This window comes from Bufo bufo, chromosome 9, assembly GCF_905171765.1.
Source record: "Bufo bufo chromosome 9, aBufBuf1.1, whole genome shotgun sequence".
Taxonomy (NCBI): domain Eukaryota; kingdom Metazoa; phylum Chordata; class Amphibia; order Anura; family Bufonidae; genus Bufo; species Bufo bufo.
The window spans coordinates 70049482-70073671 of NC_053397.1; the positions used below are offsets into that span (position 1 = coordinate 70049482).

General features: G+C 47.7%; 1 protein-coding gene across 2 annotated transcripts in view; it reads right to left on the reverse strand.

Moving 5' to 3' along the window:
* NUF2 (NUF2 component of NDC80 kinetochore complex) overlaps window positions 1–19187 on the reverse strand; it is a 31812-nt gene extending 12625 nt beyond the window's left edge. Inside the window, exons 1-10 of one of the 2 annotated variants that reach the window (XM_040407288.1) lie at window positions 19061–19187; window positions 17265–17434; window positions 9476–9550; window positions 5537–5613; window positions 4926–4987; window positions 4063–4160; window positions 3901–3974; window positions 1627–1723; window positions 892–954; window positions 553–690 (exon numbers count right to left, since the gene is read on the reverse strand). In XM_040407288.1, coding sequence (XP_040263222.1) covers window positions 553–690; window positions 892–954; window positions 1627–1723; window positions 3901–3974; window positions 4063–4160; window positions 4926–4987; window positions 5537–5613; window positions 9476–9550; window positions 17265–17387 — 807 coding nt within the window. In that variant the 5' untranslated portion in view covers window positions 17388–17434; window positions 19061–19187. Of the gene's footprint in view, window positions 1–552; window positions 691–891; window positions 955–1626; window positions 1724–3900; window positions 3975–4062; window positions 4161–4925; window positions 4988–5536; window positions 5614–9475; window positions 9551–17264; window positions 17453–17900; window positions 17940–19060 lie in introns of those variants that run through there. The other variant, XM_040407289.1, reaches the window with a different exon arrangement.
* Window positions 19188–24190: the final 5003 nt, after the last annotated feature.

Consider the following 24190-nt stretch of genomic DNA (forward strand, 5'->3'; position numbering starts at 1 on the left):
ATTTGAGAAGGCACCTATGAGCACTGTGACCTTCTTGCAGCTTAGCCTAGGTCATGTGACATCAGGTTCATTCGTCACGTGGACTAGGCGCAGCCTATCCCCACAGTAGTGAATAGGGTTGAGCTGCTATAACAAGCGCAGCTGCTGTACAATATACGGCACTGTACTTGGTGAGCTGAGAGAAGGCCACGGAGTGACTGCGAGCACCGGTGCCTTCCCAAAACTGATCGGAGAGGGGAGGGGGGCTCAAGCATCAGGCCCCTACTGATCAACTATCCAGAGAGTAGGTCATCAGTATAAAAAGCATCAGAAAACCCCTTTAACACGGTCCTGGTGACTGCTAAATCGGAGCTATTGGGAGCAGATTAAAGGAATTGTCCTGCAATCGACACATCCACTCTACATATTTAAGGTTTATGGTACTGAGAGAACGAGTGCAGAGAGGACGAATGAGGGGTCTTGACGCTCCTGTTCTAGTGATCGGTGGGGCAGCGAGACATCCCATCTGCTAAACTCAGCCGATGATACATTGAAGGCGTTATTGTATTTTACCTTTGCTTGCTTCAGTCTGTGGACATTTTCTTTCATCCTCTCTGTTTTATTCTTGCGTTGTTCTGGAGATTCCACTATCTGAGATCTCATGCTCTCTTGTTCTTCCTTCATGGTGGCAATAGTAAGCTTGTGCTGATTCTGCGGTAAAGGAAAGTAAGTTCACCAGACAGCAAAGCCTCCATATTTGTAGAATAGGCACGGCTAGCATATTGACGTGGTGGGAAACCCTTCACCAAGACTCTACAGATGTGACGTGATAGGATATAGAGTATAAAAACTAAAAAAGTGATGGAATCAACCCCTCAGACCTTTTCTAACCTTTCTCAGCATTGTCCTTACCAGTTTCTTAGTTTTTTCAGCAAGGTCAGCTTTTTGATGAGCAATCTTTTCTTGAAGGACCAGCTATGGATGCAAAATAGAGATATCAATTACTACAAGTCATACAGTGCCAGTTCAGACTTTGCAGAATCACCCATCACCAGTGTATTAGTAAAAGATGGCAGAGTTTAAAGACTTGTGACCTGTGACACATCCTCTTTAAAGGGGTTGTCCCATAACCAATGCCTATGTCCACAGTACTGTAATAGGTACCGATCACTAGAACATTGCCCCATTTGGCATGCACGCTGCCACGCCATTCTACACCGCTGGAACCAATGACGATAGCTGGGCACTGCACTCCGCACTTCGGTCACACACACCTAATGAAGAGCCTGGGCTCAATTCAAGCAGGGGACCCCAGTTCTCAAGATCAGTGGGACCGTCAGCAATCTGACCCTTGTCACCTCTGAGTAGGTTGATTATGTCACAACGGCTTAAAAAAGAAAGAAACTCCATTCAAATTCACCCAGGCTGGGCACGCCAGCAGATTCGAAAAGTTCATTGGGATCCTGTCAACTATATGGGAAACAACCCCCCCTCCCCCCAATAGAAAGGGGCTTTACTACTAACCTCCACTGCCGAGCATATAGAGTCAAGTAGGGATATATTAATGAAAACATGTCTGACCTATAACATTTTTGAAAACCCAGAGAATCCCATTAACCAGACAGAACGGTATCAGGGGTGACTCACATCTCTTGCACGATATTCCTGGCTTATGGATTGCTGCAGGTCATGAATATCACTGGAAAGAGCTTTGAACTCTGCTTGTTGTTCAGGTGGGACGGTCCTAAGAGGAAAAAAAAAACAAAAAAAAAAAAACTAAGGGTTTAGTTTTACCTACAATATTTTTAAAGGGTTTCTGTCATCAGATAAATCGTTATGTAGCTGGCGGACATTAGCAGAACATAACTGTATGACTTATATCTCCCTGCCTGCCGCTGTTTGCGCTAAATAATTACTTTTTATAATATGCAAATGAGCCTCCAGGTGCAAGTGGGGCGTTGCTGCAGCACCTAGAGGCTCCATCCTCTCACCGTCTGGCACGCCCTTGTAAAGGTGATTGACATCCTCGGTCACCTCCGTGCCCCGCAAATCCCGCGCCGTCCATTTTAGTATTATCTGCAGGTGCAGTGAGTGAAGGACGCTTGCCTGCTGCTGTCCTTCACTCACTGCACCTGCAGATAATACTAAAATGGACAGTGCAGGCGCGGGATTTGCGGGGCACGGAGGAGACCGAGAATGTCAATCAACTTTACAAGGGCGTGCCAAACGGTGAGAGGACGGAGCCTCTAGGTGCAGCAGCAACGCCCCACTAGCACCTGGAGGCTCATTTGCATATTATAAAAGTAATTATTTAGCGCAAACAGCGGCAGGCAGGGAGATATAAGTCATACAGTTATGTTCTGCTGACATTAGCACATCGCTAATGACCGCCAGCTACATAACGATTTATCTGATGACAGAAACCCTTTAATGGGGCATCAACATGATTAAAATGTTCACACAACTGAACATGTCTGGCCAGGAATTAGACACATATATTTACCATAGGAATTCCTCAGTACTCTGCTGTGGTTCGTCCTCTACCCTAAGTGACAACTAAGCCCCAGTGACAGTCTTTAGTAACGTTAGAATGATCCCCATTTCTCAGCTTTACTGCTTCTATGTATGTGCAGCCATTATTTTTTTTATTAATTATGTTTGCTTTATGGATATGCACCTATGACTATGAATTAGAATATGCCAGTCTAAATTTTCCTGTAATATTTATCTGAGGGTAGCGCCTCTTTTAGACTGAGCACACGCCCATCTGCCTGGGGCTTCTGAGCAAAGTACAAATGTAGCTGGTTCCTTCACTGCCCTGATAATGTGGACTTGGATAAGTCCAGGAGAGACGGTATTTTAGTGATAGGAACCCATCTGCGGAAGCCACCTTGACGCTTGGTAGATGGGCCAGACACAAGTTTGATCAAAATGTGCGCTAAGAGCTTCCATTGATCCATTTATAGTAGGTATAGTACCACTTGGATTTACAATGATCCCCATTTCTCAGCTTTTCTGCTTATATATATGTGCAGCCATTATTTTTTTTATTAATTAGGTTTGCTTTTTGGATATGCACCCATGACTATGAATTAGAGTATGCCAGTCTAAATTTTCCTGTAGTAGTCTTTAGTAACGTGTTACGTAAGATGGAACAGTACATCGCTATGGACGAAACATAATTGCAGCTTACAGGCAGGGCTCACATGATACTGCTTCACTAAGGACAGGGTCATCAAGACCTAGTCATTGCAGAGGAAGACTGACAGAAGAGGACAGAAGTACTGTCTAGACCAGAAAGTATCTATCTGTCCAGGCTCCAAAATGATGCTGCAATGAGATGCTCAACTTCTTACTTGCAGCAAGATTTCCCTCTTTCCAGGACTTAAAAGGGTTATTTAAGTTGCATCATGATCCTGAGCGGAGGCCATTGGGAACGTGATCCTAGCCGAGGGTTAGAACTGACAGCACATGCACAAAGTATGATATGGCGAGAGATACAGATGCTGCGGATTCTAACCCTAGGCTAGGATCAGGTGCCCAATGTACGGAATATGATCCCGGAAGTGGCCACCGCATGGGATTGCAGTGGCAACACTGATAATACCGTGGATAGCTCATGAATATGTTCCGCACCCCTACAAACAGCTGTTTGAAGAGGCCACAGTCTCTTCATAGTATACCAAGCACAGCGCCGCACATTGTTCAGTGGCTGTGCTTGGTGTTGCAGTTTACCACCATTCAGTTAAATGGGAAAGCACAAATGTCATGCGACGTCACAGGCCGAGGAAGAAATCGTAGTGCTTCGCCAAGCCCCACATGATCAGCAGGATTCCGGGAGTCTGACCCCCACTGATTACATATAGATGACCTAGCCTTGGGATAGGCAAGCAGCCCCCTTTGAATGCAGCAAAGACTTACGTAAGTTTCTCAATTTTCGCCTCCAACTCCTGATTTGTCTTCTGCTGTTGGCTTATATTCTCCAAAGCAGATTTCTACAAGAGATAGAGACATTATCAGTGACAAATACAAGATATTACGTGACAGCAGCAGACCTGTCAATCTGTGGAAGTTCTTACTCACATAGCTTGAACAGAAGGATATGTAGTCCATTTTCCGGTCTTCCCTGAAATGCAGAAAGTTTACAACTCCACTCAACAAGAAGAGGGTTCGCTTTCCTTCTAAACATAAAAGGACAAGGTCCCGAAATCAGTACCAGCTCAACAGACTGCCATCATACAACCAATGCTTCCAACACACAAAATGTAGAAAAATTAAAAAGCACACTAGGAAAACTAAATATTTAGAACATCTATAAAAACAACATCTATAAAATATGTCTGTATATAAATAATACACAAAATGGAGCAATACATTACACCTGTGCCTTTATATCAGTGTTATATATACGTTTATATATATATTTATTTTCACTTTAAGGCCATGTACACCTTTGGTGCCATTTTTTTTTTTTTAGTTTATTATTATTGCTTTGTACTCATTTTGAGCTAAAAATCTTTTTTTTCAATTGGTCATTATTAAAAATGTTGAGCTGCTTTCCCTGCACAGCTTTGAGTTTATCTACTAGCAGGATCTGTATTTCCTCTCTGCTCCAGACAGGGAGCCGATGGGCTCCTTATCACTTCTCTCTGACCTTATAAACACTCATTATAGCTCAATCCTTATCTTACTGATAAAAATGTGGCTTAAATAAGTGTTTACGACCATTTAGTAATTTAGAGATGAGGTTTATCAGATGAAAAACAAAAGGGAAAGTACCATTCTCACAGCTAGAAAAACAGTTAACCCTTTGTGACAGAACAGCTTAATATATTTAATAAAGATTAAAAGAAAAAACAAAAGATTTTTAGCCCAAAAATGAATAAAATACAATACAAAACCTTTATAAAAAATACAACCAAAGGACTGGTATCAATAGCACTTACTTGGATTCAGGACATCAGATGGGTGAAAGTCATATATGAGGCACAGCGGTAAGAGACGGTCCCTTTATTATACAAACAAAAGAAACGGTTACCACCAAATACTGAAGTGGATTAGGATACTTTCACACTAGGGTTAAACTTTTCCGGTATTGAGTTCCGTCCTAGGGGTTCAATGCTGGAAAAAAACTGATCAGTTTTATCCTAATGCATTCTGAATGGAGAGCAATCCGTTCAGTATGCATCAGGATGTCTTCAGTTCAGTCACTGTACGGTTTTTGGACAGAGAAAATATAGCAGCATGCTGCGGTATTTTCTCCGTCCAAAATTCCGGAACACTTGCAGGAATGCCGGATCCGGCATTATTTTCCATTGAAATGTATTAATGCCCCAAGTGTTCCGGAAAAAACGGAGCCGTCTTTTTGCGGACCGAGATTGGTTATTGCAGCACTTCGCCAACTTATGTCAATGGGAGCAGCCCCTACCAGCTCCATCATGGCAGGAGTGTCACTGGTGAGGTCAGGGAAACTTTTTTTAAGCCACTCTGACCCTTTTTAAAAACATTTTTTGCCAGCCAGGCAACCCCTTTAAATTGAGTAAAATGACATACATACACGAATTTCAGAATAAAGGCCACAGGAGCGAAACCTTCCATGAGATGCGGGTACTGAGAATCTAAACCCACCGGTACCTGCAATATAAGAATTTGTACTTTGTTATATGTGTAAATGGAAATGTGATTTTATATTATAGTAGCGTGAACAAAAATAATACATGATCAATGCATCACGTCCGACTGTACAACTGAAGGCCCCATTACATGAGGCAATTAAAGGGAAGGCTCGGTTCCAGATAACTGCCCTGTGTAAAGGTGCCACCCATTGCTCATCAGGTGAAAGCATCGCTAGTACAGACCCCTAAACCACCATTTCTGGGCAGCAGATCGTGCTTTCTAAATACCAATCTCCTGCCCAAAAAAGAATGTGTATGGGGATGAGCAATCACTTGCCCCCACACAGCGGAGGTGATTGCTGCATGTAAATGGAGATTTCACTTCTTGTAACAAACAAACAGGCTATTACTTGCAATGAACAGTTCATTTCTGATTACTGTCTATATAGGGTACCTGGAGTCGGAGTCAGCAAAAATAAACCGACTCCTACTAAATTTAAATTGGAATAAAAAAAATAAAAAAAAGTTTAAATGTCCCAATTCACAAAAAGTTATTAGTTACTTACTTCTCTACTGTAAGAATAAAGGCCAATGCATGCAGTGCGTCACGTTACCGCAAAACGAACACGTTAAGTGACCATGAAGGATCATGCTTTTCACATGCTTCACTATATGGCACGCAACGCACAGTTAAGGAGCGGCAATACCTATACTTTCCATTGTGTTGTGTTCCGCTGTTACAGGGAACGCAACGCCCATGGTTAACCGTCCTAGCCTCTCGCTGATAACTGATTAAGTAAATAGGTTTTTTGCAGGACTAGACACTTGTATAAGTGAAGGGAATGGAGGGTCAATAGTTCAAGACTGAAGCTGTAAACCATTTGAAAAACTGCTGTCATTCAGCTAAGGGCTCTTTCACACCTGCGTTATTGTCTTCCGGCATAGAGTTCCGTCGTCGGGGCTCTATGCCGGAAGAATCCTGATCAGGATTATCCTAATGCATTCTGAATGGAGAGTAATCCGTTCAGGATGCATCAGGATGTCTTCAGTTCCGGTACGGAACGTTTGTTGGCCGGAGAAAATACCGCAGCATGCTGCGCTTTTTGCTCCGGCCAAAAATCCGGAACACTTGCCGCAAGGCCGGATCCGGAATTAATGCCCATTGGAAGGCATTGATCCGGATCCGGCCTTAAGCTAAACGTCGTTTCGGCGCATTGCCGGAGCCGACATTTAGCTTTTTCAGAGTGGTTACCATGGCTGCCGGGACGCTAAAGTCCTGACAGCCATGGTAAGTGTAGCGGGGAGCGGGGGAGCAGTGTACTTACCGTCCGTGCGGCTCCCCGGGCGCTCCAGAGTGACGTCAGGGCGCCCCAAGCGCATGGATCACGTGATCGCATGGATCACGTCATCCATGCGCATGGGGCGCTCTGACGTCATTCTGGAGCGCCCCGGGAGCCGCACGGACTGTAAGTATACCGCTCCCCCGCTCCTACTATGGCAACCAGGACTTTAATAGCGTCCTGGGTGCCATAGTAACACTGAAAGCATTTGGAAGACGGTTCCGTCTTCAAATGCTTTCAGTACACTTGCGTTTTTCCGGATCCGGAGTGTAATTCCGGCAAGTGGAGTACACGCCGGATCCGGACAACGCAAGTGTGAAAGAGGCCTAAGGCTATAAAAACTTGTAAACTCAGATTGTTAGTTTAAAGGGAGTCTGTCACCACAATTTGCCCTTATAGACCACTTACATAGCACTGTAGCATAGCTATAGATCAGTCAAATGGTACCTTTGTCTTTTTGTTTGGATGTTCACCAGGGGCAAAAACTGAGTTTTAGTCATATGTAAATGTGGGCTCGCAAGTGCCCAGGGGCGGCGTTCGGGCTGTAAGTGCCCAGGTAGCTCTGCCTTCTTCTCACATAACCCCTCCCCAGCCTGTTGCTTGGCCCACCCTGTAAGCCTCTTATGTCATCCAGTGTACTGGCCGATAACCCGCCCGCGCATGCGCACTGCATGGAATGATGCTGCTGCCCACAATGGTCATCACAGTGCGCATGCGCCGGCGGGATATCGGCCAGTACACTGGATGACGTAAGAGGCTTACAGGGCGGGCCAAGCAACAGGCTGGGGAGGGGTTATGTGAGAAGAAGGCAGAGCGGCCTGGGCACTTACAGCCCGAACGCCGCCCCTGGGCACTTGCGAGCCCTCATTTACATATGAATAAAACTCAGATTTTGCCCCTGGTGAACATCCAAACAAAAAGACAAAAGGTACCATTTGACTGATCTATAGTTATGCTACAGTGCTATGTAAGTGGTCTATAAGGGCAAATTGTGGTGACAGACTCCCTTTAAACAGGACTATGGGATTCTACTAGGGAAATCATGTTTTACAATAAATGCCCCTTCCTGGATCCCCCCACTGCCCTATCTTCAGCAGAAGATCAGCACACAAAGGAGAAGGCAGAAGCTTCTGCCCAACTACCTCTCTCTGCTATAAGAGCTTAGAAGAACTTGGTGGAACATCTGTATGTTGCCTTTCTTTCCTTCAAGGAATGTATAAAATACATTCGCATATTAAATACAGAGGAGTCGGAAGTACCAAAAACTGAGGAGTCGGAGCATTTATCTACCGACTCCACAGCCCTGCCTTAAGGGTCCATTCAGACGTCCGTATGCGTTTTGCGGACGGCACATTACTGGCACTCTCATAGAAAATGCCTTTTCTTGTCCGCAATTGCGGACAAGAATAGGACATGTTCTATTTTTTGGCGGAACGGAAGTGCGGATAGCACATTCCGGCCCCATTGAAAATGAATAGGTCTGCACCTGTACCGCAAAATTGCAGAACGGATGCGGGCCCATTTTGCGGACGTTTGAATGGACCCCAAAGGTGTCTCACTTCAGCAAACTGCATCTATCCTCTAGACAAAGTTAATAAATACAAGACACTTACTAATGTATTGTGATTGTCCATTTTGCTTCTTTTGCTGGCTAAATTAAAATTTTACCATCCCATTATACATTGCTCGTTTCAATGGTTGCAATCGCCCTGCAATCCGGCAGTGGTGGCCACGCTTGCACACTACAGAAAAAAAAATGCTGGACTATGGGCGCTCTGGCTTTCCTATAATGTGCAAGCACAGCCACTGCTGCTGAATTACAGGGTGGCCGTAACCCCCTGGGCACAAGTAGTGTAAAAAGCAAATCCAGCCAGCAAAGGAGACAATATGTACAATCACAGTACATTAGTAAGTGCCTTGTATTAACACTGCATGCTCCAAATCACAGTTCAAGTTCTTTTTAAAGGGGGTTTCCAAGATCTAGATCAAGGCGTTAAACACTGAAGAATGCAGTGCTCACATAAGACCCTTCAAAACAGCTAATTGGCAGGGGTTTCGGGAGTCGGGCCCCCGTTGTTCTGAGATTGATGACCTACTCCTGAGGATAGATGATCAATATTATATCAGGGCACAAACCCTTTTAATGGAGCTGACCGCCAAGCAAGCTGTGCTATGCCGTTATCATGCCTCCATCAGCAGTGTACAGAGGCTATGGAAACTGTTGCAGTTAGCCTCCGAGTTCCGAGCTTGCATCGCTACTCCATTCCTGTACCTCCCATCCACGTCTCTGGGAATTACAAAACATTGCAGCATAGCCCGCTAAACTGTTTCCGTAATCCCGGTCTTCTCCTACGATAGGTGTTCTGATCTGAGCCAGGAACGGCTCAGATGGGAATACCCATTTAAACCCAAAAAGGATGAACAGTCATGTCACTGCCTTTGATCTCTATGATCCCTAAAACAGACACAATCTGACCAAAACGCCTGAACGATTCATGGACCCAAGATGACGGACTCACTGCATATTCCGCAGATACTTACTACATAAAACTGTTCTATTCCAATATTGAACACTTTCTGCAGGACCCTCATGAAGAGCTTCTGGACCCATTCTGGCTGTAAATGGAGACATAACATTAAAGTCAGTGATGGCAAAGAGAATGGATTTATGACGACAGGTAAGTACCCCTCACAAAAGCCTCTGATGTCATCACGGCAGCCCTCGTGGCACCAGGGAGGGCTCTTTCCCTTGTAATTGAGGCTTCTACAGATGCCAGTTATAGTGAAAATACTGCACAGAGTAAAGAATAGGGATCGGCCGATTATCGGTTTGGCCGATATTATCGGCAGATATTGAGGATTTTGAACGTTATCGGTATCGGCATCTATTTTGCCGATATACCGATAACGTATGGGGAACACAGAACGCGCTGCTCTCAGCGTGTGTTCCCTTCGCAGCACAGGGGAGAAGGAAGCAGTGTCTCCTCCCCCTGTGCTGCTGCTGCCGCCAATAGCAGGAGAGGAGACAAGAGGAGGGGAGGGGCTGTGGCCGCTGCGCCACCAATGAAGATAAGCCTTTCATTCATTCATATACAGGAGGCGGGAGCTGGCTGCAGAATCACATAGCCGGCTCCCGGCCTCTATGAGCGATAGCTGCGATCCGCGGTAGTTAACTCCTCAGGTGCCGCGGATTGCAGGTACCGCTCATAGAGGTCGGGAGCCGGCTATGTGATTCTGCAGCCAGCTCCCGCCTCCTGTATATGAATGATTGAGAGACTTATCTTCATTGGTGGCGCAGTGCGCCCCCACCCCAATCCCGGCCAATAGTAAAAACATTGGTGGCGCAGTGCGCCCCCCCCACCACACCCAGTATTACTCATTGGTGGCAGTGGCCACAGGATCCCCTCTCCCCTGCTCCTCCGATCGGAGCCCCAGCTGTGTAAGCCTGGGGCTCCGATCGGTTACCATGGCAGCCAGGACACTATTGAAGCCCTGGCTGCTATGTTCAGCTCCATGCTGCTGTGTGCACAAAGCACAGGGCAGCAGGGAGAGTGTGAGATCCTATTCCCCCTGATAGAGATCTATCAGGGGGAATAGGACAAGGGTTCTAGTCCCTAAGGGGGCTAAAAGTTAGTAAAAAAAAAAAAAAAAAAAAAAACACAAAAATATTAAGTATAAATGAAAAAGACACATTAACAATAAACATATTAATTTTCAGCAGATTTGTGTAGGAATTTTTTTTTTTCTCAAAAATGAAAATTCCCAGAATATCGGTATAAATTATCGGCTATCGGCCTGAAAGTTCACAAATTATCGGTATCGGCCCTAAAAAATCAATATCGGTCGATCCCTAGTAAAGAAGTCGGGACATGTATGAAAACAGTCTAAAAGAAAAACTATTTGGTGTCCAAATGAAAGATAATAATTACAATTATCGGTAATTGGATTTTCCGGAACCCATGGCAGCAGTGAGAGGGATCCGCCACCACAGCTGGACACAAAGCCTTACAGCAATTAAATAAAGGGAACGCCCACTTCCTTCTTCAGTGGATTTTGAAGTAGACAAGTAGGAGCTGTACAGATGCATTGTTAAAATCTTCTTAAATCTTTTTTTTTTCTACAACCAGCAAAGACACAGAATTGCCATAACGTACAAGCACGAGGTAGGGATTAAGTAGGGTGCTGTCATGGGTTCTGGAAAATCACCCATGACAGAACCAGAGAGAGAGAACAGAAGAGTTAAACCCCAAGAAGGGACAACCGCTTGTAAGTTCTTACTCCAAGAAGACCTCAAGGCAGAGGCAACCCAAGGCCAACAAGAGGTCAGACCTAAAAGTCTACCACCACCCTATTTTTGCAGAGGAGGACAATAGGAATATGAAAACAAAGCCCCAAAGGCTGAGATATGAACCTTTAAAGAACTGAACATTAGACCTTATACCAGAAATAATCCTAGCGAGAAACCTACATGGGTTAGAATTTCCTTTCCAAATTCTCTGAAGTAAAAAGAGAAAAATCTCCTGAAAGTAATTCTCTTGACAAAGGATGACTATTACTGAAGATGCCCGATAGGAAGAGGCAACTTTAATCCATCCCCTGACTTCTTCGGTGCAGTCTTGTGTTGCAGGACAGATGCTTGGATCCAAGGTCTGCTGGTGTGCCATACCAGTCAGTGTGGGCCACACACTTAGTGCAGATCAACAGGGCTCCAGATGGCAAACAAAATGGTCGCCAATGAGACTTAGAATTGCAAAATAGCGACAAGACTTTGCGCCTAGACCCTACGCTGTTCTGCCTCTTTAAGAAGAAAGGGGTTTCATCCAGCAGACGTCTGCTAGGTGAAGACCCACCCCTCACACTACCCGGCATAGAGGGTGGGCGTGGCTTAGGTTCCCGCGTCTTGGGCTCCTGTCTGCAAGGATTCCGTTTCCTAAGTAAAGTAATAATAATATACCCGCGCTGCCAAGGGGGAAAAAATAAGGGAAAAAGGGATAGAGAGGCTTTGTGTGGTTTAGGCCGCTGCTGGTTCAGAGAGGGTTAATTGCCAAAACACCCTCCAAAAGTATAACTCAGTATAAATAAAATAAAGGGTCCTGAAACCGCGCTGGCCACAAAGTAAGAGCACCACTGGTTATCCCTGTGTATTTGCAGGGAAGTGGTTAATAGATACTACTAATTGGATGAGCGGAGCTTGGTCCAAATAGGGTTCTATTCATAGATGGAAAGACTACACTAACTAGAGAATAACACTGGGGTAGTCGCGACCCAGCTGACCTAAACTACTTAGAAGCAACAATTCAGTATATTATAATGTCTGGTTGGATGTATAACAGCACACTGCTAGTCAATTGCACAAAGATATCAGCAAACACTGAAAGAATAATAGCTGCTTGGTGGCCATACTTACTGCAAGTGCAGTTAGAAGCTCTTTGCGCATATAATTGATCAAACATATGTCAGGCCCATCTACCAGACGACAAGGTGGCTTCTAATCAGATGGGTCCTACTCTAACATGCCTCCCCTGGGCTTACAGCCTACAATCTGGGCAAAGTAGTACCCAGCTGTATCCTACACATGCCTCTCCCAGGCTGTGAGCCTGCAGTATGGGCTGGGTAGAATACAGCTGTACAAGCTATCTGATTAAAAGCACATGGTAAATAGGTGGTGGTGCTCGGTTCAAACTCACCACCAGGGGGCACCACCCCCCAGTGGCAGTGACACTAGGGAAGAAAAACAAACGAACCAGCACCTCCATAATAAGTAAATTTGAGAACGCAGGTGCACGCTACCTTGGCTGAAACACAATTGGGGGGTGGCGCCCCCTGGTGGTGAGTTTGAACCGCGCACCACCGCCCATTTACCATGTGCTTTTAATTAGATAGATTGTACAGCTGTATACTACTTTGCCCCACCGGCTGCAGAAATCATATATAGGGGGTGTAACGGATCACCTGGCACCCCGACCGGGTACCTCCGTTGAATGAATGCTCCTAGTGCTTTCCGAGGACTCCAAGCACTCCACTTGACACCGTACGCACTGCAGACCACACGAACTGCCGAAGCTTGGTTGAGGTCTCACCGTCTCCTACCCACCCTGGACCTACGACAAGGCTCCAGGCTCCAGTGGGTGGACCTCTCCTAAAACCAGAGATCAGGAACAGCCCTTAAAAGAGCTAGTAGTTATAGCCAGGGGAGTATACACGTATAGCAATCCCCACACACATGAGACGAGGCTCTATGTTGAAGGTGAAACAGGAACTGACTGTACTTCACGTACAGCCTCTTTTATTTACAAACCAAAAACATAGTACTGCCCACAGGGGTTTGAAATACAACCAATCAGTAATTAACAACACATACAATGTAACTACAGCAACCAAACGTTCCCGCCCCCAGAGGACCAGAATGAAGACTGACATAGGACAACATATCCCCACAATGCATCATGGTCTCCTCCCCTCTGTCTGGAGACAACCTGAGGAGCAATCCAATTATCTCTCAGAACAAAGGGAGATCGCCAATACACATGTAGATACAACAGGACAGACATCACCATTTAAACACACAATGGGACAATGGCACAATAGAAACACACCCAGCATTTTCCTCCCAAGCTGACAAGTTACAATTATTATAGATTGTTACAACTTTGTGAGTTTACATTGGCCATACATATAACTTACATTAATTCAAACAGTATAACGTGGGGACAAACCTATCCAAAATTCACTTGAATCGGTTCAGGGGTTTAAAAGTTAGTATATGGCCCATAATCCTGGGGCAAGAGGCCAGCAGCCAGTCCTCTCCAAAACCCAGTGGCGAGGTCGGTTTCGCCACAGGGGGGCACTAGGGTTGAGCGATATACCGGTATCACGATATACCGCGGTATTAAAAAAACGGCGATATGGCGATATCGCCGTTTCGTAAATACCGCAGTATTTCGTGACGTCATAGGAGCGGTCATGTACGCTGACCGCTTCTAAATCTGCGGCCGCCCGCCCCAGCATGAACCGATACGGGACATTTGCAGAGTACTTCTACTCGTGCAAATGTCCCCGATACCTGCTGGCTGCTTGCGGCGGCGCTCTTAGCAGTTCGGCCGGCGTGGGGGAGGGAAGGAATTCTGTCACTCGCATTTCCTGCACCCGACCTCTGAGAGGACGCTGTGATCCGCGCAATTAACCCCTCAGGTGATCACAGCGTCCTCTCAGAGGTCGGGTGCCGGGAATGTGGGCAGTGCCCCCCTCCTCCCTCCCTCCCCAGTATTAATCATTGGAGGCCACAGGGTCGTCCCCCCATCATTGGTGGCAGTGGGCCCCCCCTCCTCTCTCCCCAGTATTAATCATTGGAGGCCACAGGGTCGTCGTCCTCCTCCTCACCCCATCATTGGTGCCAGTTTGCAGTTCCGATCGGAGTCCCAGCAGTGTAATGCTGGGGCTCCGATCGGTTACCATGGTAGCCAGGACGCTACTGAAGCCCTGGCTGCCATGGTATGTTAGTGAGCAGCATTATACTCACGTGCGTCGTGGCCGCCGGGCGCGCCTTCTTCTCATAGGTCTGTGCGGCGCATTGCTAATGCTATAAGCCTTAGCAATGCGCCGCACAGACAGAAGGAGCGACCGGCAGCCACGACGCACGTGAGTATAATGCTGCTCACTAACATACCATGGCAGCCAGGGCTTCAGTAGCGTCCTGGCTACCATGGTAACCGATCGGAGCCCCAGCATTACACTGCTGGGACTCCGATCGGAACTGCAAACTGGCACCAATGATGGGGTGAGGAGGAGGACGACGACCCTGTGGCCTCCAATGATTAATACTGGGGAGGGAGAGAGGAGGGGGGGCCCACTGCCACCAATGATGGGGGGACGACCCTGTGGCCTCCAATGATTAATTCTGGGGAGAGAGGAGGGGGGGCCCACTGCCACCAATGATGGGGGGAAGACCCTGTGGCTTCCAATGATTAATACTGGGGAAGGAGGGGGGGCCCACTGCCACCAATGATGGGAGGGGGACCCTGTGGCCACTGCCACCAATGATTAATACTGGGGGGGGGGTGCACTGCCCACTGCCACCAATGATGGGGGGGAGACCCGGTGGCGACTGCCAGCAATGATTAATACTGGGGGGAAGGGGCACTGCCACCAATGATGGGGAGGGGGACCCTGTGGCCACTGCCAGCAATGATTAATACTGGGGGGAAGGGGCACTGCCACCAATGATGGGGAGGGGGACCCTGTGGCCACTGCCACCAATGATTAATACTAGGGGGGGGGGGGGGGGGGGGGGGGTTACCAGAGGGGGCTGATAAGAGGGAGAGGCTGGGGGGGGCTGATCAGAGGCTGGGGAACTGCCCGTCTGCCCCCATACAGTATAACGTCTCCTTGTGGCTGCCCCCATACAGTATAACGTCTCCTTGTGGCTGCCCCCATACAGTATAACGTCTCCTTGTGGCTGCCCCCATACAGTATAACGTCTCCTTGTGGCTGCCCCCATACAGTATAACGTCTCCTTGTGGCTGCCCCCATACAGTGTAACGTTTTCTTGTGGCTGCCCCCATACAGTGTAACGTCTCCTTGTGGCTGCCCCCATACAGTATAACGTCTCCTTGTAGCTGCCCCCATACAGTGTAACGTCTCCTTGTGGCTGCCCGGCTGCCCCCATACAGTATAACGTCTCCTTGTGGCTGCCCGGTTGCCCCCATACAGTGTAACGTCTCCTTGTGGCTGCCCCCATACAGTATAACGTCTCCTTGTGGCTGCCCCCATACAGTGTAACGTCTCCTTGTGGCTGCCCCCATACAGTGTAACGTCTCCTTGTGGCTGCCCCCATACAGTGTAACGTCTCCTTGTGGCTGCCCCCATACAGTGTAACGTCTCCTTGTGGCTGCCCCCATACAGTGTAACGTCTCCTTGTGGCTGCCCCCATACAGTGTAACGTCTCCTTGTGGCTGCCCCCATACAGTGTAACGTCTCCTTGTGGCTGCCCCCATACAGTATAACGGCTCCTTGTGGCTGCCCCCATACAGTATAACGGCTCCTTGTGGCTGCCCCCATACAGTGTAACATCTCCTTGTGGCTGCCCGGCTGCCCCCCATACAGTATAACGTCTCCTTGTGGCTGCCGCCATACAGTATAACTTCTCCTTGTGGCTGCCGCCATACAGTATAACGTCTCCTTGTGGCTGCCCCCATACAGTGTAACGTCTCCTTGTGGCTGCCCCCATACAGTGTAACGTCTCCTTGTGGCTGCCCGGTTGCCCCCATACAGTGTAACGTCTCCTTGTGGCTGCCCCCATACAGTGTAACGTCTCCTTGTGGCTGCCCCCATACAGTGTAACGTCTCCTTGTGGCTGCGCGGCTGCCCCCATACAGTGTAACGTCTTCTTGTTGCCCCCATACAGTGTAACGTCTCCTTGTGGCCCCAAGTGTTTTTTTCTTCTAAATGGGCATTTATCGCGATATATATCGTTATCGCGATAAATTTCTTAATATCGTTATCGTGGGAATATTTTTGATATCGTCCAACCCTACTAGGAACCTCGACTGGACCTCGGCTGCCTCCACCAGACTCATCCGACATCACATCTTTTAGGAAAAGTAATAGATGTGAAGCCCCAATGCTGGAACAGCAAACCAGCCAAGCCAATGGCAGAGGAAGCCAAAAAAGGCAGATAAGCAGACGGCCAAGTGGGCAGAATGGCAGAGGCACAGACAAAACCAGACAAAGACAGATAACGAAAACCAGTTACAGAAGCAGTCGACCAAACCACGGCCAGCAACCTAATAAGGCACAGAGACAGCGAGCCAACACGCATAAAGGCTGCGAGCCAACACGGTTCACAGCCACCAAATGAAGCAAAGTAAAAAGGTATCCAGACTACTAGACTATTCCTCCAGTGGAAGGCCAGAGGCCTACTAGACTCAAGCATTCCCTGCAGATCCTAGCTTCATTCCATCATTAAGGTATTCCCTGCTTTATTAGTTGCTCTAAGGCAGGGATCAGCAACGCCTGTCACTCCAGCTGTTCTGAAACTACAATTCCCAGAATCCTCCTTTCACTTTCTAGAGGAGTTACAAGAATAGCCTGCTGGGAGTTGTAGTTTCACAGTAGCTGGTGTCCAGCTGTGGGGCAGATCCCTCCATCTGGTGCTGTCATGGGTGAAGAACATAGCTGCACTGCGGTTGGTTGCTGTGGGCAAGAAGGAATATTACAGTTTTCATAATTCTGTCCCAAAACTAGAAATACCTGGAACAGACAGGTGATCGTACAAGAGACAGACAGCAAGAATCCAATACTTCCCACAGACTGTAATTAACAACTACTGTACCTTGGGGTTGGGGTAAGTGTCGTTTTTGGTAAAAATTTTTGCTTCAGCACCGGTCAGAACCTTCAGGCGGAAAAAGTTTACCAACTCTTGTGCAGGAAACTGAGGAAATGTAAGATTATCCATAACGGCAGCCACGTGTGATCAGGCGAAGGGGTCAATGGAGCAGATGTCTGAGGAGGAAGGAAAAACTAAAAACATTAACATTATACAGAATTCTATGAAGGGCCTGTCCAGGATTTTCATACTAATGGCCTATCCTCAGGATAGGTCATCAATATCTGATTGGGTGGGGGTCCAACTCCTGACCACCCCGCCAATCAGCTGTACATGGTATAGCGGCTGTGCTTGGTAGACTGAGCTGCTCCTTGGCCACATGACGTCATTGGTCTAGGACAGGGATTCTCAACCTGCGGCCCTCCAGCTGTTGTAAGACTACAACTCCCACGATGCCCTTCTGTATGAGGATAGCTCTAGGCTGTCAGGGAATGGTGGGAGTTGTAGTTTTGCTGCAGGTTGAGCATGCCTGGTCTAGGAAGAGGCTGCAGGGATCGGTAATGCCGGGTGCCGGACCCCCACAGATGAGATATTGATGATCTATCCTGAGGAAAGGCCATCAGTATCAAATTCCCAGACAACCCCTTTAAGTCAGTTTCTCTTGTGTCTACGCCGTCTTCATTTGCACCTAATATAACAAACCGCACATGTTATTTGACAGCACTTTTGTCTAGAGAGGTTACTGCGGTTTTTGGGCTCTTCGCCTCATTAGCATAATTATTTTTTATTATAATTGTTTTTAGGGGCAAAATAAAACCGATCAAGACATAACGGTATATTTGAAAATGGGTAAGCTACAGCGCCAGGCAAATGGTTAAAAACGGTCCAGCGCTGCAGCTTGTGCGGCCGGCGGTTTAACATCTCCTTCCCTAGCACGGACAGACACTGCTTGATGCCCTGGCAGGTATCGAATCACGGTACAGGGCCATGTACTGCATCCAAAGTGAAGAATCACGACACGATCCGTGGCAGTAGACGTGGAGGATTTTGACAGCATCAATATCCAGGGTGTGAACATACCCTTACAGTACGCACCTACCGGTGCCCGCAGCGCGCCTGATATAAGTCCTGTGACGCTCGCTGCCCCCAGATGATTGACCGTTGTCTCTCCTGTTTTGCACGGAAAACTGTCAATCGCCTAGAGGTGGGAGCGGCGCGGGACTCCTCTCACAGCGCTGGCGGCAGACAGATTCCCTTTAACGGGGTTGCAAGAATTACAATTGGTTTTAAGGCATATTGGAATAAAAAAAATAAAAATAAAAAAAACCACACCCTTCCTGACCCCCGCTCTGCCCCAGCATAGTCACTGCTGTAATGCTCTGGCTGCAGCGGCATACCACACAGGACGGCAGAGGCCAGGGACTGGCTGCAGTCAGGAGGACAGCGCTGGAATGAAGCTGACTTGGGACTAGGCGCGTACTATTTTTTTAACCATTTAATAGCGATTCTGAATTTTACAATAAATTGCCCCTCATCTCTTTAGAGGTGAAGCCTCGGAAAAGCAGAGTCATGGACGGGGAACCTGCTCCGGACTACTCTACCAACCAGAGGCAGCATGTCAAGTTGGCACTGCGGGTGGCACTGTTGCCTGGCAACACTGGGGTGCTGGGTCTCATCAATCACAAAATCCGCAGAGAACACCCTAGCATTGAGCCCCATTAGGGACAGAGGCTCCACTGATCCTTCCTGCACTGCCTCCATACAGCCCGGGTACTTCTACCACCCATGGCCGAAGCACTTACCTCACCTCCAGGCTACCGTCATCCGTCTCTCCTCTTCAAGCCGTTTAGATGCCGCTAACTTTTTCAAAAATAAGCCGCTCCCTCCTGCCGTGACGTCACCATCCGGAGCCTGAAACGCACGGCCAACAAATAATGCAGTCAACCCCCTCCATGACGTCATCACCCAGCGCCTAAAACGCACGGGCCACGCCTTTGTTTGATGACGTGCCCAGCAACTGAAGCATTCCCGTAACAAAGATGGCGCCCATTTGTTCAATGACGTAATTGCCTTCGAAAGCCTAGATGGTTGTCGCTTACAATATTTTGGCTCGTGTTAGGGCAGAACATTGCTCGTTTTATTTCTCTACGTCCATAGAGGATGGGGGGTGTAGTCACTGAGCGAGAAACTGCATTAACCACAAGATGGCGCTGTACAAATGGGCTATAGTCAGAGTTGTGGCTAGAAGCTAGTGAGGAGGAATGGACGGGGTTGGCAGCAGTGTGCTGTGCAGTCACTGGGGGCACGAGGACCTCCAGCTGCCAGTATTTGGCAGGAACAGCACCTATGGTGACTGCTTTCTTCAATTCTATCAACTGAGCTTTAGGGGACAGCCCCTAACATGGTGGAGAGGAGCAAAGTGGGCGATACATCTAAATAATGCCCTCCCTGTGGTGCCCACTGCCATTAGTGCCACAGCATGTAATATGGCAGTGGTGTGGCCTTCGGGTTTACACATGGCCCCTGTCTGTGTTATGTACAGGACAGAGAAAGCGTGTGCGTGTGTCACATAATGACCGCTCTAGTAATCAGTGTGTGGCACAGACCGCCGCTGCCGGTGACATGTCGGTAGATGTGTTTGTGGATGCATTCACACAAACGTATGTATTTTGCGGTCCACAAAATGTGGATTTGCAAAAAGATACGGATGACGTCCGTGTTGCATTCGTATTTAAATTTTTTTGGCAGATCCATTGTAACAATGCCCATGCTTGTCCGCAAAACGGACAAGAATAGGACGTCTTTTTTTTTTGCGGGGCTGTGGGATTGACGTACAGATGTGGACAGCACATCTGATCCACAGCAAAAATACTGTCATGTGAATGGGGCTTAAAGGTGACACTTCGCTTCAGAAGACAGCCTGATATAAACTGGAAGGCGGCACGGCGATCGGCTGCAGAGGACAAGGACTCCTGTCAAATGGGCCAGCTCCAACAGAGATCATACAGCAGTTGTCACCTGATAATAGGGCATATGGATAACCCCACTAAGTCTAAGGGCTCATGCACATGACTGTATGTATATTGCGGTCCGCAAAAAACAGGTCAGCGAAAAATACGGATGACGCCCGTGTGCATTCCATATTTTGTGGAACGGAACAGCTGGCCCCTAATAGAACAGTACTATCCTTGTCCATAATGTGGACAATAATAAGTCATGTTCTAATTTTTTTGCTGAACGGAAATATCGACATACGGAAACGGACTGCACACTGAGTAACTTCAGTATTTTTTTGCTGATCTGTTGAAATGAATGGTTCCGCATACGGTCCGCAAGAAAAACGGAACAGACACGGAAAGAAAATATGTTCGTGTGCATGAGCCCTAAAGCTGTTGTCTGGGCTACAGATATTTATCACTTTTCCACAGGATAGGTCATCGGTATCTGGTCGGTGCGGGTCCGACACCTGGCAAGCCCACCAGTCAGCTGTTTTGGGAACTGTGGCACTGGAAACTATCAGTGTATGTAGTGGAAGCACTGACCTACTAGCCCGAATGGGAGCTGAGCTGCAGTACCCTGGCATAGCCACTATACTGTGTACAGAGCTGTCTGTCTCCAACTCCATACACCGACTAGGGGCCGTGTTGGGGTACTGCTTTAGTACGCCAGTGAACGCAAACTACACTGTACAGAGCCTTTCTGCTTCTGCTCTGTACATGTTTTCTGGACCTCCTTCGATATGATATTGATGACCTATCATGAGATTTGGTCATCAATATCTGTAAGGCTAGGGCAACACAACATTTGTTGCAGTAATGTTGCACAATATACACTGCTCAAAAAAATAAAGGGAACACAAAAATAACACATCCTAGATCTGAATTAATTAAATATTCTTCTGAAATACTTTGTTCTTTACATAGTTGAATGTGCTGACAACAAAATCACACAAAAATAAAAATATGGAAATCAAATTTTTCAACCCATGGAGGTCTGGATTTGGAGTCACACTCAAAATTAAAGTGGAAAAACACACTACAGGCTGATCCAACTTTGATGTAATGTCCTTAAAACAAGTCAAAATGAGGCTCAGTAGTGTGTGTGGCCTCCACGTGCCTGTATGACCTCCCTACAACGCCTGTGCATGCTCCTGATGAGGTGGCGGACGGTCTCCTGAGGGATCTCCTCCCAGACCTGGACTAAAGCATCTGCCAACTCCTGGACGGTCTGTGGTGCAATGTGACGTTGGTGAATAGAGCGAGACATTATGTCCCAGATGTGCTCAATTGGATTCAGGTCTGCGGAACGGGCGGGCCAGTCCATAGCATCAATGCCTTCGTTTGTATGAACTGCTGACACACTCCAGCCACATGAGGTATAGCATTGTCTTGCATTAGGAGGAACCCAGGGCCAACCGCACCAGCATATGATCTCACAAGGGGTCTGAGGATCTCATCTCGGTACCTAATAGCAGTCAGGCTACCTCTGGCGAGCACATGGAGGGCTGTGCGGCCCTCCAAAGAAATGCCACCCCACACCATTACTGACCCAATGCCAAACCGGTCATGCTGGAGGATGTTGCAGGCAGCAGAACGTTCTCCACGGCGTCTCAAGACTCTGTCACGTCTGTCACATGTGCTCAGTGTGAACCTGCTTTCATCTGTGAAGAGCACAGGGCGCCAGTGGCGAATTTGCCAATCTTGGTGTTCTCTGGCAAATGCCAAACGTCCTGCACGGTGTTGGGCTGTAACCACAACCCCCACCTGTGGACGTCGGGCCCTCATATCACCCTCATGGAGTCTGTTTCTAACCGTTTGAGCAGACACATGCACATTTGTGGCCTACTGGAGGTCATTTTGCAGGGCTCTGGCAGTGCTCCTCCTGTTCCTCCTTGCATAAAGGCGGAGGTAGCCGTCCTGCTGCTGGGTTGTTGCCCTCCTACGGCCTCCTCCACGTCTCCTGATGTATTGGCCTGTCTCCTGGTAGCGCCTCCATGCTCTGGACACTACGCTGACAGACACAGCAAACCTTCTTGCCACAGCTCGCATTGATGTGCAATCCTGGATAAGCTGCACTACCTGAGCCACTTGTGTGGGTTGTAGACTCCGTCTCATGCTACCACTAGAGTGAAAGCACCGCCAGCATTCAAAAGTGACCAAAACATCAGCCAGGAAGCATAGGAACTGAGAAGTGGTCTGTGGTCACCACCTGCAGAACCACTCCTTTATTGGGGGTGTCTTGCTAATTGCCTATAATTTCCACCTGTTGTCTATCCCATTTGCACAACAGCATGTGAAATTGATTGTCACTCAGTGTTGCTTCCTAAGTGGACAGTTTGATTTCACAGAAGTGTGATTGACTTGGAGTTACATTGTGTTGTTTAAGTGTTCCCTTTATTTTTTTGAGCAGTGTATTTATATATTTTTTAAACAATAAAGAATGAATCTATATTATATGTGTGTGTTCAGATTTTCTAAGTGCACGAGCATGATGTCAGTTTGATGTAGTCTACATGCATGTAGTATATAGCATGTGCAGCATGTTTGAAGTTTGAAATCTTCTCTGAGCATCCTGCACGTGCTAGACACTACATGCATGTACACTAGATCAAACTGACATCCTCTTTTTTTTTTTATTATCTTCTAACAAAAAAGGCAACATTTTATTATTAATTTTTATTTAAATCACAGTAAAAAATCTTAAGACCCGATGGGATTCCTGCCGGGATCAATTCCGGCACGAAGAAACAGCCCGTAAGGCCGAAAGTGGCGATAGCGGTGGAAAGAAAAAGAAGCCCTATCTCTACACACAAGCACTCTATTGATGTCACCACAGGAGCCCTCCTCTCCAGCTCACACTTCACCAATGGCTGTGACACCACCACCAGAGATCAGAACACCCGAGGTCCCACATCCACAGGCAGACATTACCACAAGGGGTTCAAATCAGAAAAGGAATCCTCCTCAGCCTGTTTCCGGTTCCAGTACTCGAGACCTGATTGATTGTCAGGTTCTTGAGTATTTATCCCGAAACAAGCCAGAAACTCCAGAGGACAGCATTGTGCTGGGCCTGGGGCCTTTCTTACAAAGGGTACCCAAATCCAGACAGCATATGTGCGTGTCTTCCTTGACAGCAGTTTTGGAGATATTTGCAGGCCCCAACTATGCCAATGAGAGTGACTTCCTCAATGATACTCGGAAACAATTGCATCAGCCTGCAATGTCTTCGATGCATCATTCATTTCCTTCTCCAGTCCAAGGTCCAAGTGCTACACGGGTCTTCCAGCAGCCCACTGTCACGGCTGAGGATGGGAAAAACCCTCAGCCGTGCGATGACAGAAGATGGTGGTCGCTGCTAGGCCAGGACAGGAATCAGGTCACATCCTAATACGTCCCTAATTCTGACCCTGTCTCCTAGCCGTATGAGCCGACCCTGATGGTGGGATGGCTCATACTCTGGATGGAACCTAATATCCCTACTAGCCCTCAGGGTGGCCCTGGACTAGGAGCAGGGTAGGACGACCTGTTTCTCCAAGACACGGACGAACAGGAGTCTCACTGGCCAGACTGAAAAGGAAGGGGAACATAAACAGCATATGGCAATGGCAGGTAAATGAAACAAATAAAACACCTACCTGCCACAGACACACAGCCTGGAACCCATGTACAATAGATAGATCATCAGCTTCTGATCGGCGGGGTTCCGACACCAGGGATCCCCGCCGATCAGCTGTTTGAGAAGGCAGCGGCGCTCCAGCAGTGTTGCGGCCTTCTCACTGTTTACCGCTGGCCGAGTGACGTCACGACTTGTATCAATGGCCTGGGCGTGGCTAAGCTCCATTCAAGGGAACGGAGCTTAGCCGCGCCCAGGCCAGTGATACTAGTCGTGACGTCACTGGGCCGGCGGTAAACAGTGAGAAGGCCGTGGCGCTC